Raw genomic sequence first — 17,110 nt, 5'->3', positions numbered from 1 at the left:
TCTCATGACTGGCTGCGTGTTGCTGCCCTCCCTCGCCGAACCCACGCATTGCAGGCTTCGTCATCAAAATAAGCAATAACGTCAGTTTGGACGGGAGAATTTTGCATTCCGATTAGGCAGCAGCTTTTGAAGTACGTACCGCCTTTAAACGATATAATGTACAACAAAAATATGCACGTTTAATACAGCCGAGTGCACATGTGTCCGAAGACGTCGTCTGGAAATCTAACACCACAGCAGGAACGTTTTTTTTTTTTATTGATATAGAACTTTGAATGTACAAAACCGGCACGAACTAAAACGCCGCGGCTCGACGGCGGTTCAATTTTCTGCTGAAAGTGAAGAGTGAGCCCTTTCGCCCCGCCCCCCATCACGATTTGCTTCTCCAGAGGGACGATCGAGAGCATCCTGTGCTTTGCAGCAGCATCCCAAGGTGAGAGCAGTTGCAAAGCTCCTGGGTGCCGTTCTTGATGGTTACACCCAATGCAGGTGAGCCCCCTCGCACCGACTTTTGCCTCGTCAGGAAGACTGGAGAAGCTTCAAGCTCAAAGACAGTTTGGTCCATGCAGGAGGGGCAGGTTGTTTAGAATGTTATAGTGGAAGCGAAATTTCCATATTTTAGACCGTGCAGTCGATTTATATATATCTGATTTGATTTTTTTTCTTTTTTAACTGTTTAGTTATTTGATAACAGCAGCGCAAGTCTGAGAGGAATGTTGGATTTCATGTATGTTTAACACATCTGACAATAAAGTCATTTGAACTTGAACAAAAATGTTGAAAAACATAAAAAAAAAAAAAAAGAAATCAATATCTTTTTTAATATAACATTATGAAGCGCCTTCGAGGACTGTTTTCTCTTCCGTGTCACCTTTAGACCGAAGGAAAGAAGATCCCGGATACAAGCGGCCACAATGAATTTCTCCCTCGGAGAAAGCGTGAGAAGCTCGGTCATCCGAGAAGGACTCCTAATGAAGTGGCTCTCGCATCTGATTGGGTTGCCTCCCGGCGAGGTGTTCCGGGCACGTTCCATCTGCAGGAGGCCCAGAGGACGACCCAAGACACGCCGGAGAGACGTCTGTCTCCCGACTGCCGCGGGATTCCCAAGGAGGCGCAGAATGATGTGGCCGGGGACAGGGAAGTCTGGGGCGTCCTGCGACTCCACCTCGGATGAGCGGAAGAAAATGAATGGATGAATGTATCTCGGTGATAATTAATTTACTGCTAAAGACGTCAAAGATCCACTACTTTTTTACTCGGCTGGTCGTGAATGAGTTTAAAAAGAATCATTTCAGAAGTTCGTACCCCAAATGTCTTGTCGCGTTGCGATCAATCACGTTTGGTCCGAAGCGGGAATTTGGTGGATAATACACGGCAGACAAGACGGGCGTCTGCGGGTCCTTCATTATAGAGACGGACTAAACAAAGACTAAACTTTACAAAAACCTCTCATCCCAAAAATGGGCGCTATTCGACACAACGGCAGCGAAAACTGTCCCTTGCTCAAGGACACGTCCGCACGGTCCCTGCGGCAGGGGATGGAACCCACCACCTCTGGGTTGCGAGACGACCGATCCATCACTGAGACGTGCCGCCCACCAGATGAAGAAATTTGTTGCAGTGATCAATAACTGACAAATCAATTTGAATATTGAAAAAAATGGCTTCGTTGCAGCCATTCATATCTTCATTTGGCAAAGAATCATCGCAGTGACGTCCGTGATGATGAATTGCTTTCTTAGTGAATGTCAAGTACCAAGTCATGCGTGCGTTGAGTGCTAAAGGCGTAAAGCGAAGCGTCAAGAGGTGTGGCTTATGAGAGTCACGCAAGATCCATTAGTACCTTTTACCAGCAACCTTTGACCTCAAGTGAGCCCGCTCAAAGCATCGCAACAAACACACACACACATTAAGAATAAGTCCTTGCTCTCGCTAATCTCAGGCAGGATAAGTCAACATGCAGGCAACAAGTGAAACATCTCAACAGCGCACGTCGCAACACGCACGCGCACGTGCCAAGATAATAAGGCTAAAGGAGGCTCCGTTAGGGCCATTAGAGGCAAGATAAGAACTTAATTCACTAATCATTCAAAGACTTTTATGGAGAAAACATTTCAGGCTCACAAATCAACAGCAAATAATCGGCCCGCCCCCGCCCGCCTCCCTTTAAGATTAAGCAGGACATTATCCCACATGGCCGTAATTGCTTGTATGAACTACTTTAAAAAGGATTGGATTATTATCTGGGCCAGCGTCCAAGCCTTACAACGCACTAAACGACTACATGACGCACGCACGCACGCACACGCCAAACAGGAGGCCTCAGATAGTGACCTGAGGTAGACGGTGACATCTCGGTGGCCATTTTGGGGCGGCCGAGCCCACGATCGCATCAAACATTGCGTTCGCTCGACAGCTCGAGAAACGTCCGACAACACAAACGCGAGCTCACAAAGTCAGCGGCTCGCCGAGGCTGCGACGCGCCAATGGCGAGCATCATTTGTTGCGTACGTTGAGGACCGCTCACTAACCCGCCTCTGAAAAAAAAGTTTTACCCAACTCTCACTCATCCGACAATATGCGCGCTCGTTCTGCAATAGAAAGGTATCAGGAAGCCGGCATTTTCACGCACGAGTGGATTTATTCCCAATACATCGATTTACGACATATTCGCCTGGGTCTCGGATCCCTCTCAATACAACTCTACTCTTTCCGAGTTGCCCGGTAGTCACTATACAATATGTAAAATGACACAAAGACAAAAGCATCCTGGCATGATTCTATTGGCTTTGTGTATCCTGCAGTTAACTTTAGCTTGCTCTTATTGGTCTTTCTTCTCCCGCCAAATCCCGTGGCGACTCCTCCTGGTTGTGCTTTGTTGTGATCCTGCAACATTCCATCCTTGCACAACCCCCGCAACCCCCATTCTGTTGCTTATGCTCCCACACACACTCTCAGCATTTTACAGTATCACATTTTCATACACTGGATGCAGCAACATCTAATGAACTATGTTAAACTCAAACTCTTATATTCCTTTAATAGTCAAATGTATGAAATCCTTGAAGTGTAACCGAAGTTTGGACCATGCTAATGACAAGACCCTCAGGAGAGGAATGCAGGAAGATTAGATCAAGGCTGCAACAAAGGTGTGAACGAGACTCCTCTGAAACAATGGACTTCCATGCCGGGATCACAAAAGTGGCTCCGAGCAGTCTACCCTTTGTTCTGTTTAGATCGACTGCCATGATTACATTATCCTTTAATTTATAGGATTGTGGTTCTCGAGCTTTATGATCCCATTGATTTAAGTCGACAATGACCCTAAGAATTACGCGTTTCAAATTGTAAACGCATTCTTGAACGAGGCAGTCAGCCCAAATCAGCATCAAGCATATGACGTCCGTGTGAAAAGGCCAAAATAAAAATCAATAAAAATATCCATAAATAGGAATTAACTATACATATATCTATATATATTTGTATTAATCAGTTAAATCATCTCACCTCACCATTAATAGTCATCACAATAGGACTGAAAAATCAATCTGCTACATAAATATATTTATACGCAAACACAAATGTGTGTGTGTGTGTAAGTGTGAAGGTGTGTGTCGTCATCTCTAATAGCTTTTTATCACTTAATGCTTCTCTAATCTTTCATCACTTTGATGGTGCACAACAATAGCGCGCGTGCACACACACACGCGCGCGCGCGCACACAGACACGGCTATTATCATAAATAATAATGACAATAATGGTAAAGTAATCCCTCAGGCTAACATCTCGTTACACACTAGAAGCGTTAGCTTAGCTTAGCCTAGCCTAGTTTAGCTTAGCTCAGTCATCACCAAGTCGTCCACAAGCGAGCAGAGCAGGCACCAGGTCACGTGACTTGCAGTTGAAAACAATCGAGAGCGAGAGACGCGCAGGTCATGTGACGTCGTAAGTAGGTCATGTGATCCCATCATGCGGATTATTAGGGAATCATTGGAAGGATTTGTGAGGATAATTGAGACTGTGGATCATAATTGGAGAAGATTCCACTTTCATCTTGAGTGTTTCGGGATTACAAGACATCTGGACAAACACGCGCGCGGCCGCGCATACACCACACACACGCACGCACGCACACACACACGCACTCTTGTTTGAAGACAGCAGTCCCTCGCGCTTTTTTTTTTTTGCACTTTCCAACAACAAGCGAAGCAGACGCTTGATCGAAATTGAGCAAACCAACGCAACACAACAAAAAAAACCAGCACAATTTGACGTTCTTTTGTTCACTTTTTTGCAAGCATGCAGACGCGAGCACGCGTGCACGCAAACAAGAACAAGGCAACAAGGATGACGCGCTTGACGTTATTGGATTGCCGACACGCCCTGCGGCGGCAACACGGAATGAAATGACAATGAGATAAAAAGCTAAACTAAGTGGATTAAACAACATGCAACACAACAATAAGACAGCACACGGATTAGCGCTAAGGCGCAGATTACACTCCATTATTCTTATTATTTGATGATTATTATTGTTATTTTTATGCAGACCAATCAGCACGCTTAATCTTCTTCTTCCACAGGTTTACAGTGTTTGTATGATTTTTAAAATCCTTTTATCTGACATCATCACGAAAAGTGTGTGACTAATGCAGTGTCGCTTATAACACGCGTGAATGTCAATTTAGCCCACAATGAAAAATGTGAAGATCTCGTTGTGCTCATTAGCATGAAAGGATGTCATGAACGTGATTCAATTTGCTCCTCATTCTCCTACCACGATGATGAGGGAATGAAAACATCCGTGGCAAATCGGAACCTAACCTAAAGTGACATTTGCACGTTCCGACAACAGAGAGCAAGCGCGTCAAAGTCGTCTTAGGCGCGCTTGCGGCGACTCCGAAACATTTGCTGGCCTCTCCTCGTACGATGACATCAATTTGGCGGCGGCGTGTTGGGCCGTGGCGGGCGCTTTGCAAGACGCTGACCGACAGAAAGGCCGCTACCATGCTTGACAATGAAATCAAACAGCCACATGCTACATGCTACATGCTAAGCAACGTGCAGCGTTCCCAGCATGCACGGCGCCACACCTCAACGACATTCGGTCTCGTGACTCGCCGCCGGCCGCACTCAACTGTCGGCTTCTATTTGTGCCGCACGAAAGCCTGACGATGTTTCACGTCTTCCAAAACTCTTCATTTGCCGTCTGAAGTGCATCGTGAACGCACCGCAGCCAATCCACAAGGAAGCGGCGGCAAAATGTGTCCTGCCCGATGTGGTTTTTGCTCAAACGCTTTTCTCTCGATTTGGTTATTGGCTCGCACTCGCGCTGCTTTCACAAACGCGTCGACTTTCTACGTGAGATTTGTCCCGTTTCAAGATGGCCGCTCAAACAAACGTCACGCGTGCGCTGCTCCGTGTTGACGTTCCCACAGAACAAGCAAAAGTGTTCCACGCCCGATCGTGACCTTCACGTCGTCACCCCGAAAATGTCTCCAAACGGGCGAAACCCATTTTTTGATGCGATGCTCGCGCTCTCGCCATTCACACGCAAGTCGGCCACAAGACGACGCGATCGAGCAGCAACAAAAAATGACAACCGATGTTTGCTTCTTGCGTAAATACAAAACCAATTTTGTTTGCGACGGTGCTCATGTGACACGTGTGCAGATGGCATGCAAAGCACAACATACACAAAGTGTGTCATTGGGGAACGCTCGCTTGGACAGTATTAACAAACTTGGATTGTGTGTGCGCGCGCGCGTGCGTGACTTTAATCATGTTTTGGCGGCGTGGACATAAAACATATTTGTCAAATCAGATGAGATTGTTGCGGAAATCGCCTTTGGTGATTGAAGTGGCGGCAAAGCTGATTTAGCTCAAACTTTAATCAAATCAAAGCAAACTTGCCGTTTGACTTCATCCGCCAAAACAAACTTTTGCGTCGTTTCTCTTGCTCGCTTGGACTCGCGCAACAAGTTGGCGAGCGAAAGGAAGAGCTCGCGTTGGCGGCGCACAAAGACAAAAGAGGAAGCTCACCTTTTTGTTGCATGAGCTCTCCCGCTTTGTCGGTTCCGGCAAAAAAGATGCCATGCCGTCGGGATTCAAAAGACGCCTCCAAACTCAAGTCCCCCCCCAAAAAATGTTTTTTGAAAAAGTCTTGTTTTTGATCAAGGCGTCATTCTCATGGTTTCCATCGGGTGGCGCTGCGGGCAAGACGCGCTTCCTCTCGTGGCCGTCGCTCGTCGATTCCCTTTGGATTGATTTTGGCGAGTTTTTCTCGACATTTCCTTTTGTTCTGTTTGACGTGTTCCAAAATATCTCCGAGTGATGTCGTTGTTACTTTGCAAACCGCAGCAGCCCAAATTTTGTTGGGAGAAAAAGTCAAGTGAAGAAAAATGAAGTCCTATTTTTCACATATTCAAGTCAAAGTTTAACGAGGAAACAAAGTCAAATTGGATTTGAAAACTTTGACGGACCCCCCCACCCCGTACTCGTTTCTTTGAGCCCCATTTTGAGAAGCAGCACGCACACACGCCGACGTTTGCGGAGGTTAATTTGCCATGGCGGCGTCTTGTCAGCCTTCATTTCCTGATCACTTGTAAATTGATTGTTTTGGCCTCCACGGCGACGCGATTAGCGCCACGAGCCGCCACTCAAATCACTTAATGCGCCATTATTGAGGGCAGGCGCGTGTGCGCGTGCGCGCGTGCGGACGGGCGCGTGGCCTCCTTTCGCCAAATGACTGTTGATATTTGCTTTTAATTTAAGCAATCCACGACAAGACTCATTAACATGCTGCCAGCTTAACGGCCTCCAAGCGGAGTTATCCGCCTCTTAATGCCTTTGACGGAGATAATCCCCGCTAACTTGGATTGCAGGCTACAATGAGATCAAGAGGACCTGAAGGGACGCTTTTTCTCTTTCGCGGCACAATTTCACCTTCCCGCTCAATCCGAGTCCCCGAAACACGTCACGCAAGCCGAGCGAACGAGCCGCTTTCTAGATGATTGCGCTTTGATTTGCGACTTATGACAAATTGTTTTGGGCGCCTTCACTCCACTTTTGGCATTTCTTATGTAATCTTTTCAATTCTTTGTATGAAATGCGCCTCGCCAATAAAGCCGCCTAGCCCTGAGGATGCCGGTTTAGCTCGATGCTAACAGGCGTGCTCATGAAATGCGTTGCAAGTGTTGTTGCGACACCGACGCACGTACGCAGACAATCAAAGCACGTTGTTCGCGACGCCTTCTTCATCCTCGGCGAAGAAACCACAGCAAATGTTTGCTAGAGTTGCGTCGGCATGAATGCGTTCTATCGCCTCCCGGTGGCCGAAGGCGGCGCAAAGCACAAACCGCTCGATTCCGGACATTCGATTGAATGTCCATCAAGTACGACGACACGGCGGACAAATTGTTGCTTGTTGAGGGAACGTCCAAAGATCTCACGGCCTTTTCCTTCATTTGGACGGCGGGCGACGGCGGGCGTGTTTTGATTGAGTGACGAGCACGCTCATCGTGAATTGGACTCGTATCTCGAGAAAGAAACCTTTTCAAGTTGGCGGCTCCGATCCGAGCTCGGCGTGGAGTTGCCGTGTTTCCAAAAAGCAAGATGAACTAAAACGCGCCTCGGCGTGCTCGTCTGCCATCGGCTGGCGAGCGGTCACGAGACGGGAGAACCGCACCGCGCTGCCGGCGGTTTTGGGGGGATTTTCAGTTGTGGTTTTGACCTTTGAACTGCGGCTGACCCGAGTGTGAAAAGGTCAAGGGTGAGAAAGCAAAATCCACTTGCCGTCTGCATGCGCGCCCGACGCTCATCGCGAGCATTGTCGCCCGTGCGTGCGTGTCTGTTGGAAATGAGCATAATGCTAATTAGCAGGATGCTACGGCGCGCGGCGTCAAAGAAAAGGCAAGAAAAGGCCAGGTCAGGTCAAGTCCAGGTGGCTCATTAGCCATTAGCGGCCATTAGCGGCCATTAGCGCACGCCCGTTGGCGTTTGTCTGCGGTGGAGATTAGACAAGCGGATGCAAATGAAGCGGCCGTGCTCTTTAATTGAAAAAAAAAGTTTAATCCTTCAAAGCCCAAACTTGTTTACCTCCTGAATGAGGTTAATCTAGTGCGCTCATTTGCATAAACGTGCATTTATGAATAATTAGTGGGACACCGACAGGCTCTGGAACTGTGTGTGCGTGTGCGTGTGTGCGTGCGCCAGTGCGACGAGGAGGGGAGGGGGAGTGAGATCATGTCCAGACAATTGTTCAATTGTTGCCGTTGACAACAAAGCAGCACCCGCGGCACACAATCCCACCTTCTGCTGCCGGCCACGCTGCAGCTTATTAGGATTCGGATTCGGATTCAGACTGCAAGACTTGACAATTGCTTTTCAAGTCGTCGTCGTCGTCGTCGTCGTCGTCGTCGTCGTCGTCGCATCCGCTTTTGGCAGGACGTGAGCAAGTCCAACCGAGCGCTGACGCGACAAATGCAACAGACGACGCGCCACTCGCTCGTCACGTCGACAAGCGACTGCTCGCCAGTTTTTGCGAAAAGCTTTGGAAAGACGACTCACAAAGCGGAACGCTTGTAACGTCAAACGTGACGCCAACGGGCCATTTGCAACTTCTTGCTGTGGCTTTTTTTTTTTTTTTGCTCGTTTTGTTTTTGTTGTTGAAGTGAAAGCGGACGCGGATGAGAAAAGAAATGTTTTGCTTTGCGCCCGAGCTCAGCTCACAAAAGAATTTTCAAACTCGACTTCTTGACCTTTTTAGAGTGAATTGAGGAAGCTACTTTTTATGACTTGTGTTTAAAAGACTTTTAGACGGCGTGGCGACAATCTATCGGATCCAAACGTGTCGGCGCCGCAGCAGGTAGACAAATATGGCTGCCCTGAGGTCAAAGGTCACCGGGATGAAAAGATGAAATCAAAGATTTAATCTGAAGATTATTCCATCAATCTGCTTCACGGTCGTCCTCTTCTTCCAATAATGGTCGTAATCCCACACGGCAACATTGCGACTTATATGTTCTTATTATCAACGACACAAATGACATTTGCACGCTAAGGTCCCGACGCAGAAGAGAAGTGAAACGAACGCCTTTGACAAATAAAGCAAAGGGAAAATATCGACCACCGGCGATGATTTGTCATGCGAGAAGAAAGCAAAGGAAGGAATTGTGAACGGTGTAAGGATGACCGCACGGTAGGGGAGGTGTTCCACCGTCATGTGATTGTTCCACCCAAGGAGCAAAAGTTGACTTGAAATGCTCATGACCAGGAGGCGTTTGGGAACTCTTTGGTTTTGTATTGCGTTCTCAAAAACAAATTGATCAAATAGAAAATGCAAGCTCAAAATTTTCCCGGTTTACTCCCGTTGACGGCTAAAGACGTCAAAAATCCTTTCGTTTGTTAAATTTGACTGGTATTGAATGAAAACACAAATTGAGCTTGGCGCGACCTTGCTTGGATGTTTGTTTTAAAGGCTTTGGTGTTGTTTTCCACTGCAAAAGAAAACAAATGTGCTTTTGCGGTCCATAACGACTGCAAAGCGCCGCCGACAGAGACGGAGACTTGAACACGAATGTGAATGTGACCCGCGTGACGGCGAGCGCCAACAACAACGCGGCCTTTGCATAACTTTGCCAAATAATTGTGTCCAACCTTTGCAGAGTAGCGCCAACTACTGGCAAGGAGGACTTTTTTTTAATTGTTTTTTTTTTTGTCTAATTTCTTTTCCCTCGAAGAAAGTCAAAAATGTTTTCACCGAGAAAATGTTCCCAACGCCTTCACTCGTCGGAACACGCCATTCACATTAATATTGTTTTAGCCATCTCAAGTGGCGGCCATTTTGTCACTTCTGTCGACTGAAAATGACATCGCAGTTGCTCGATCTTAAATAACGACCGATCATGGCTCAGCTTCGATAAAAAACGGGTGAGCCACATTTTCAGTCGACCAAAGTGAGAAAATGGCCGCCCCCTGAGATGGCTCAAAGGTTGCATTTCGCTGCTTAACTCATCTTCTACAAACGAAATACGAATATGGATGTCGTAGTTGGACGAATGAAGGCGCTGCAAATAATTATTTGGGGGTTGATTTCCCCTTGTGAGTATCGGTTGCTGGTATCGGCAGCCCTTGCGAGAACTTGATGTACGGTTGGTATCGGTACTCACTCACTCACCTTCGTGCTGATGACCTGGAATGTGTTGGTTGCCCGGGGTCAGGGGTGAAAGGTCAAAAGAGCTCAGCAGGTTTCTGTGTACGTAAAAAAAAAAAAAAAAAATTAAAAATGACTTTCCCGACTTCAATCCGGACTTTGGCGAATGCCAAATGACCTGCTTTAATCCTGCATGTGCGCGTGTGTGTGTGTGTATGAATGGTTTTAAAAAGCAATTAGAGTCAATCTTCTTATGAGATAATTAAAGCAAAATGAAGCTTGTTTTTATTTTTGCTTTAATCTCTTTTTGCTTTTTCAGCGAGTGGAACACACTCAAGCCCAAGTGCACACAACACACACACTGCCACAAATACACACACTTGATCACAACTCACGTTGTTGTTGTGGGACTCGCCTAATTCTATTCATGTTGTCAAAGTGATGTCGAGTTGCTCCAATGACGACGAGTGCGTTTCTTTGCATTTTGCATTGTTACGTCACTCGGTTGATGATTGCTGTTAAATTTCTTCTCATCTTTGATTTTTCCGCCGCTGCAAAATAATCTCATTATTAAAACAAGGGATGGCATTCAAAGTGGATGAATTTGCTTCAATATTGATGTTCAAATTGTATTTCTTGTTTTTCTATTCCAAACACAATTCTTCTTTGGAAATGAGCCATTTCATTATTGTGAGTCCAAGTACATGAATAATATTGTTCTTCATAATAATAATAGTAAATAGTCATAATAACTTATTATTGTTATTAATATTAGGATGCCATTTTCTGTTACGCTTTATTGTGTTTGTATCACTACAATGATTGTACAAAATGATACTTCCACTAGGAAGTGGGATGTATCAAAAAGGATGACCAGTAATAAAAGTAGCACTTTGTGTGTGTGTGTGTTGGATGAAAATGAAAAAGTCTTAGTGAGTGGCAAGCAGCAGCAGCAGCACAAATAATCCTGATCGGATTGAAAAATTCAAATTGGTGCAATTAATCCTCCCAGATTGACACGAGACATCAGCGCCCACCAAGTACCCCCCCCCCCCTCCCCACCCACGGGGGCAGGGTGGGCGCGTGAGGGTGGGGCTTAGCTGGCCTCCCATTGGCTGCCGGGCTGATCCCCCGTACGCCCGGAGGCCCATAAATGGGGCGCGCCGAGCGGGCGAGTCCCGATCGGTCCCGGTCAGTCTTTGTCATCGTCACCTTTGCCCCGCCGCTCTTTGGCGCTACTCGGCACTCTTTGCCAATCTTCGGCGGTCTTCGGCGATGTCGGAAGTGATGCAGCAGGACAAGTCCAAAGTCAAGTTGTTGTCTCCCGCCTTTCCCGACAAGTCCCGCCTTCACACTTCAGGCTTCCGGTCCAAAGGCTTCGCCATCACGGACCTCCTGGGCCTGGAGTCCACGTCTGCGTCGTCTGGGGGGGGCGAGCCTCAGGGCGGCGCCGGAGGTCTGGGCCAGACTCTGGGGGGCGCCTTCTCCTTCCCGGGGGCCTCCCTCCCCCTGGGTCTGGGCTTCCTGTGCAGCCTGGCGGCCCAGCAGCCGCCCGGGTCCGCCGCGGGGGCGCCGTGCTTCCTGCCGGGTCACCTGCCGCTCCTGCAGAGACCCGAAGGCCACTTCACGCACGGCGCCGACCCCCACAGGGATGCCTTCTCCGGTACGGCTTTGAGCGAGCGCTCGCTTCGCCGCTTCTTGTTGTCGTTGTTTGATGGCGAATTTTGTGGCTCGCTCTGTCGTCAGATGAGGAGGTTCTCTCCGACCGCAACGAGTCCAAAAGTTGTTCGTCGTCTCAGAAGAGGAAGAAGCGGCGCCACAGGTGACCAGCAAAGTCTTCTATTTGCCGTACAAGAGATGATGCTTAAGGCTCTGCAAAAGTGTTGGGACGGGCCCGCCTCAGACTCATTCTAAGTTCAGTCGGCAAATTTGAAAATGAACACGTATAGTTCCAAATTCTGAACAAAGGTCACCGCTCCAAACAGAAATGGATCGATAATCGATTTATCTTCCAATATGGCGCCGTGAGCCCCGAACACCAAATAATGGCTCGGTCCACCCGAAATGTCGTCATTCCGGTGCCAACCGCAAAAAAGGACCAAGCAGCTTGAGCTGTCGCGGACTCCAACTCGTCTCCTAAAAAGAAAAGCCAACAAACAGCAAAGTCTCTTCCTGCCAGTCGCCGCTTCCCCCCCCAAATTTCCCTGAGCGAATGAATCCGTTTCAATCGTGAGCACAGATACCAGGAAATCACGCGCGGTGGGACTCTCCTTCCGAGCAAGCCGAGCGTAGTTTAGCACGCTAGCTTAGCTCATTAGCGGCGTTTTGTTGCTCAGCGGGAATCAAGCGAGAGTGGAAATAAAGCATTTTGATTGTGGCGGAGCAGCGCAAACGAAGAGAACCGGAGACGACGCGGTTCATCCCCACGCCGGCTTGAAGCGGGAACCGAACGCTGCTTTGTTTGAATGCGAGCGCATCGTAGACGGCTTGTAGGGCCAGAAACCGCTTCGTGAGGTCCTAATTCCAAACCGTTGCCGTCTGGTGTTCCACATGGAAAACTCGGACTTTCCGTCCTGTCTAGAGGGATGTCAGCCAATTTCTTGAATTCCAACGACAAGAAGACACAAGTTATGATGTCTTTAGCATTCCACTCAACAAGAAACTGTCGCTGTTCTTCTGCTCTCAACGGTGGATGTGTTTTCATTTGTGTTGTAATAACAGGACCGTGTTCACGTCCCACCAGCTGGAGGAACTGGAGAAAGCCTTTCACGAGGCCCACTACCCCGACGTCTACGCTCGAGAGATGCTCGCCGTCAAGACGGAGCTGCCCGAGGACCGCATCCAGGTGACGCCGCACGCTTTTACAATTCACACCACACCAAGATTTCACGTCAAACACTTCGATATTACAAATGGCGGCCATCAAGCTGCAAGCTCCGTCTCAGCATTTCGGAGGCATGACATGACAGAACGGCGTTTTCGGTCCGCCCGTGTGTCGCGACCTCACACGTGAACTTGCGTCCGGCAGGTGTGGTTCCAGAACCGGCGCGCCAAATGGCGCAAACGCGAGAAGTGCTGGGGCCGCAGCAGCGTGATGGCCGAGTACGGCCTCTACGGGGCCATGGTGCGCCACTCCATCCCGCTGCCGGAGTCCATCCTCAACTCGGCCAAGAACGGCATGATGGGATCGTGCGCCCCCTGGCTGCTCGGTGAGCCGCATGCACGTCAGTGCCACGCACACGCACCACACGCGCACTCACGACCATGTGCGGAAAAACATGTCCATGCACGCCTAAAAAAAAAACTCCTCTTCCTCCACATCGTGGTCCGAAAGCACGAGAATTAGCAAGGTGACAAGAGTTGCCCCAAAGGACAGTGTGTCAAAATGTGGCGTGCGGCCACAAATTGGCCACTTCAAATGAGGCAATGATTGCCAACGCATCATTCACTCACTCACGAGTTTGCAACATTTCCCGAAAATGTCCGCGTGAGAAAATGCCGGGCGCAACGTTGGGCAAAAAGAAGTTTGCAAATCAAACGAGAGTTTCCCGGGAGTGGTGAAAAAGTTTAGCTTTGTGTGATTTTGCAAACAGAAAAGCCCACTCACTCATCTTGTCACTGTGCTGACTGAGTTTGTCACACCAAACAGTCACGCGTTCATCAAATAAAATCCAAAACGTATCCTCGAAAACACAAGCAGGACTGAATTGCGAAGAATTGCGTCATTCTGCTTTTTAGGTGTGACGTGAATGAATTGTGTGCAGAATAGAAAATTCGTTTGCAATTAACGACAAAGACGTGCGTTGGCCGATGACGTCACGCTACGGCGACGCAAAAATATGTCAAATTAAATTCTTTTTTTACAATGAAAAAAAACTGTAGTCAGTTAGGTTTTGATTTCATCAACGCATGCGGTAGTTTTGCTTTTTTGCTTTTTGTCCACGTGCCATTTGTGCAAATTAATTTGAGTATGTTGATAACTTCATTTGTGGTTTGCAGTCTGGGATTATTTAGTCACTGGATAAAATATATTATATTAAGCATTAACATTTCGGAAGTAACTTGCCCCACACTGAACACCGCTCAGGAGGAGCGACGTCGCCATGTATGGACGACTGAAAGTGACAAAATTAAAGAAATAAATACACCAAGAAATCTTTAATTAAAATTGTCATTAATTCATTATTTTATTTAATAATTAAATAAATCAATGTGTCATTAATTAATTATATTACCATAATTAAATATAAAATATATACAAGTATAAATTATTTTTTTTAAAATAGCCCCGCCCACAAACTTTGATGGGGAAATTTGTCAGATTAAATAAATGAATGAAACACTGCAACATGGTACCAAGAAATAATTAAATGGTTACACAAATAATTAATTAGATGCAGAAATAATGAATTATATATATTTTACAAGGAATTATTGGTCATTTAATGAATGACAAGTTTATTTATCAATTCCATATTTAACTAAGACATGAAACAACTACTTAATGACAATTTTAATGAAACATTACATGTTCTATTTATTTCAGTCCTCCATCCGGTTTGTCGCTATGTTGGTATTATTCTGCCCCCTGGTGGCCAAAGCGCACGACGTCAACTGAATTGAAACAAACCTTGTGAGCCAAACGCTAGAATTGTTGACCATCCATTTCATGATGTCGTGACTGCATGTTTTGCTCAGGACTGATGTCATGGCATCCTGTTACCAAAAAAAAAATCATTTTATCCTTAAAGGACAAAAATAAATAATAAATAAAAAATGATTAGCAGGCATCAAATCAGGGATTGGCTTCTTGTTGTCAGAGTGAAAGAAGAAGTGGAAGTGAATCAACGGAGCTTGTGGTGTGTTTGTCTTGTCAGGAATGCACAAAAAATCTCTGGAAATGTCATCCAAGAAGACGTCTGGGTCCTGTCAGGACCCGCTCGACTCAAAACGTTGCTCTGATGCCTTCTGCAACGCTGGGGAAGCGGCGCCCGAGGCCATTGGACACCGGGTGGAAGATGATGGGAATACGGAGGAGGAGGACGAACTGCAGGGTGAGGAGGAGGAGGAGGAAGCCATGGATTTGTCCAGCTCCTCCAAACTGCAGCAGCAGCAGGACGAGGTGGGCAGCCAAGAGCCGTGCTGAGGCTGCAGCGCAGACGGCCGGCTGTCACCATGACGACAACAACCACCTGAGCACATTATCGCCGCACAGCGCATCATGTTACCATGGCAACGGTCAACCGGGACATCCCATGTTGCCAGTGACGACCACTGCGCAGCAGTGCATCTTGTTACCATGGCGATAACTCAACGGTAACAACCTGTTCCGATGGCGACAGCTCATCCGTGGCATCTCGTCGCCTTGACAACAACCACACAGCCCATCCTCTGTCACCATGACAACACCCTGTAACTGGGACGGCATCCTCTTACCGTGACGAGCCACTACGAACTCCGTCACTACGGCAACCGCAACAGCAACTCATCAACAAAGATGATGCCACATTTGCACATGAGTATTTGCGCGTGAAATAATTAGCCTCGAGCAAAATGGCGCGCAAACGCTAGCTGCAAATCTGCTAAAAGCTCAGAGAGAATTCTGAGCCCGAATGTAATGTTAGCCTCATGAGCAGTGTGTCAAATTTGGCACTTGTTGAATTGTGATCATTCCTTACCAGTACGCTTTTATTGACTGAAAAAGATGAGCTGGTTGTGTTAGTGTTGAACTTTTTTTTTTTTTTGGTCTTGTTTTGTTTGACATTTAAATATAATATTTAATATTGAAGTTTTATTATTGAAAGAGCATCAGCTGCACAATAAAACTAATATTTTTGGTATCGTGTTTGCTTTGGTAATTTGATCTCATCACTCAAACTTTCAAGCAGAATTGTACGATAACGATATACACACAGAAACGATATAAGACGTCGATAGCAATCGGAGTGACGAGGTAAATATTTCCCACACTCAGTAGCCAAAATGGTCACCATGGCAACTATAGATCTATTCTTATGCTGCAGCTTTCACTAAACACACACACACACACACACACACACGCACACACACACGCTCACATTAGCTGCTGTGATAAAACTGATGACACTGAATAATGATGACATGACAACAAGACACGTACGTTTTAGAATAGAAAAGGAAGGGCTGCCACTAATTTATAAACCATAATTTCATAATCGGGGGTCGAGGAGTCATTGCTTGACTTCTTGATCTCACGGGAGACGGCGGTACAACCCAGTACGGCTGATTCTACTCAAATTAATTAATATTAATTACTCAAAGCCAAATTGAATGGATCAAAATTCCAATTGGACACAAAATCACCGATGAACATCATAAGAACTGGAGAGGATTTTTTTTTTCCCACCAAGGCCAAAGGGCCTGTCCCTCGGTGGCCTCGTCTCGGAATTCCTTCGTGTCTTTCCATCCCATTGGTTTGCGAAGAAAAAAAAAATCCAAACTTTTGATTTTCTTCTCACCACAGTGATCATTCATGCGCATTAATTAAGTCATAGTTTATAATACGAAAATAATCATTGTGATCATGAGTAATAAAGTGAACCGTATTTCACAAATTGAATGTTGTTTTGAATAAATAAAATTAAAACTCGCTAATGAGATTTATTTTTTAATTGTATTTTTCTTTTTTTTTTTTTTAATAGTTCAGAACTAACTCTGCCTTGTTAGTTGGCCAATGTCCACATGAATATTTCTCTCTCTTTTTTGTTCCAGACCAATCGTGAAATTTCCAAGAAGTGCCTCGGGCAATAGTCGCGGACTTCAATGGACACGTCTTCAATCCCAATCTCAATCTGGACACGTCTCCAAATGGGGCAGGTGTGAGCGAGCCCGTTTGACTATTGGGACATCCTACACGATCGCACCCTCGACAGGAACGCGCAGTTGAAGGGAACAAGGTCACAAGCGTCGTCTGTTCG

The 17,110-nt window shown here is 46.7% G+C and overlaps 2 protein-coding genes across 5 annotated transcripts in view; one reads left to right on the top strand and one right to left on the bottom strand.

Moving 5' to 3' along the window:
* Positions 1–927: 927 nt before the first annotated feature.
* Positions 928–17,110, bottom strand: part of shld2 (shieldin complex subunit 2) — a 38,829-nt gene continuing 22,646 nt past the window's right edge. The window contains exons 12-13 of one of the 3 annotated variants that reach the window (XR_015845020.1): positions 10,171–10,252; positions 928–1,165 (exon numbers count right to left, since the gene is read on the bottom strand). The gene's annotated coding sequence lies outside the window, so the exon portion shown is untranslated. Of the gene's footprint in view, positions 1,166–9,822; positions 10,253–17,110 lie in introns of those variants that run through there. The other 2 variants (XR_015845021.1, XM_088304317.1) reach the window with 2 other exon arrangements.
* On the top strand, positions 11,328–15,994 carry vsx1 (visual system homeobox 1 homolog, chx10-like). Of its 2 annotated transcripts, none has more exons than XM_088304323.1 (5): positions 11,328–11,817; positions 11,901–11,976; positions 12,876–12,999; positions 13,183–13,363; positions 15,032–15,994. In XM_088304323.1, the coding sequence occupies exons 1-5, from the start codon at positions 11,430–11,432 to the stop codon at positions 15,298–15,300; spliced, it is 1,038 nt and encodes a 345-aa protein (XP_088160449.1). In that variant the 5' UTR covers positions 11,328–11,429; the 3' UTR covers positions 15,301–15,994. The 2 variants fall into 2 exon arrangements, with proteins under 2 accessions (XP_088160449.1, XP_088160448.1); XM_088304322.1 differs by having other exon boundaries at positions 13,183–13,378.

Source organism: Idiotropiscis lumnitzeri, chromosome 9, assembly GCF_059441095.1.
Source record: "Idiotropiscis lumnitzeri isolate Australia: NSW breed Sydney's pygmy pipehorse chromosome 9, RoL_Ilum_1.0, whole genome shotgun sequence".
NCBI classification, from domain to species: Eukaryota; Metazoa; Chordata; class Actinopteri; order Syngnathiformes; family Syngnathidae; genus Idiotropiscis; species Idiotropiscis lumnitzeri.
Note: the sequence above shows the minus strand (reverse complement) of the source record. Positions and strands in the feature narration are given on the sequence as shown.

Coding starts and splice junctions, on each gene's coding strand:
- vsx1 (XM_088304322.1), top strand. CDS start 11,430: ATGTCGGAAGTGATGCAGCAGGACAAGTCCAAAGTCAAGTTGTTGTCT. Junction 11,977..12,875: donor AGGAAGAAGCGGCGCCACAG/GTGACCAGCAAA, acceptor TTGTAATAACAG/GACCGTGTTCACGTCCCACC. Junction 13,379..15,031: donor GCTCGGTGAGCCGCATGCAC/GTCAGTGCCACG, acceptor TTGTCTTGTCAG/GAATGCACAAAAAATCTCTG.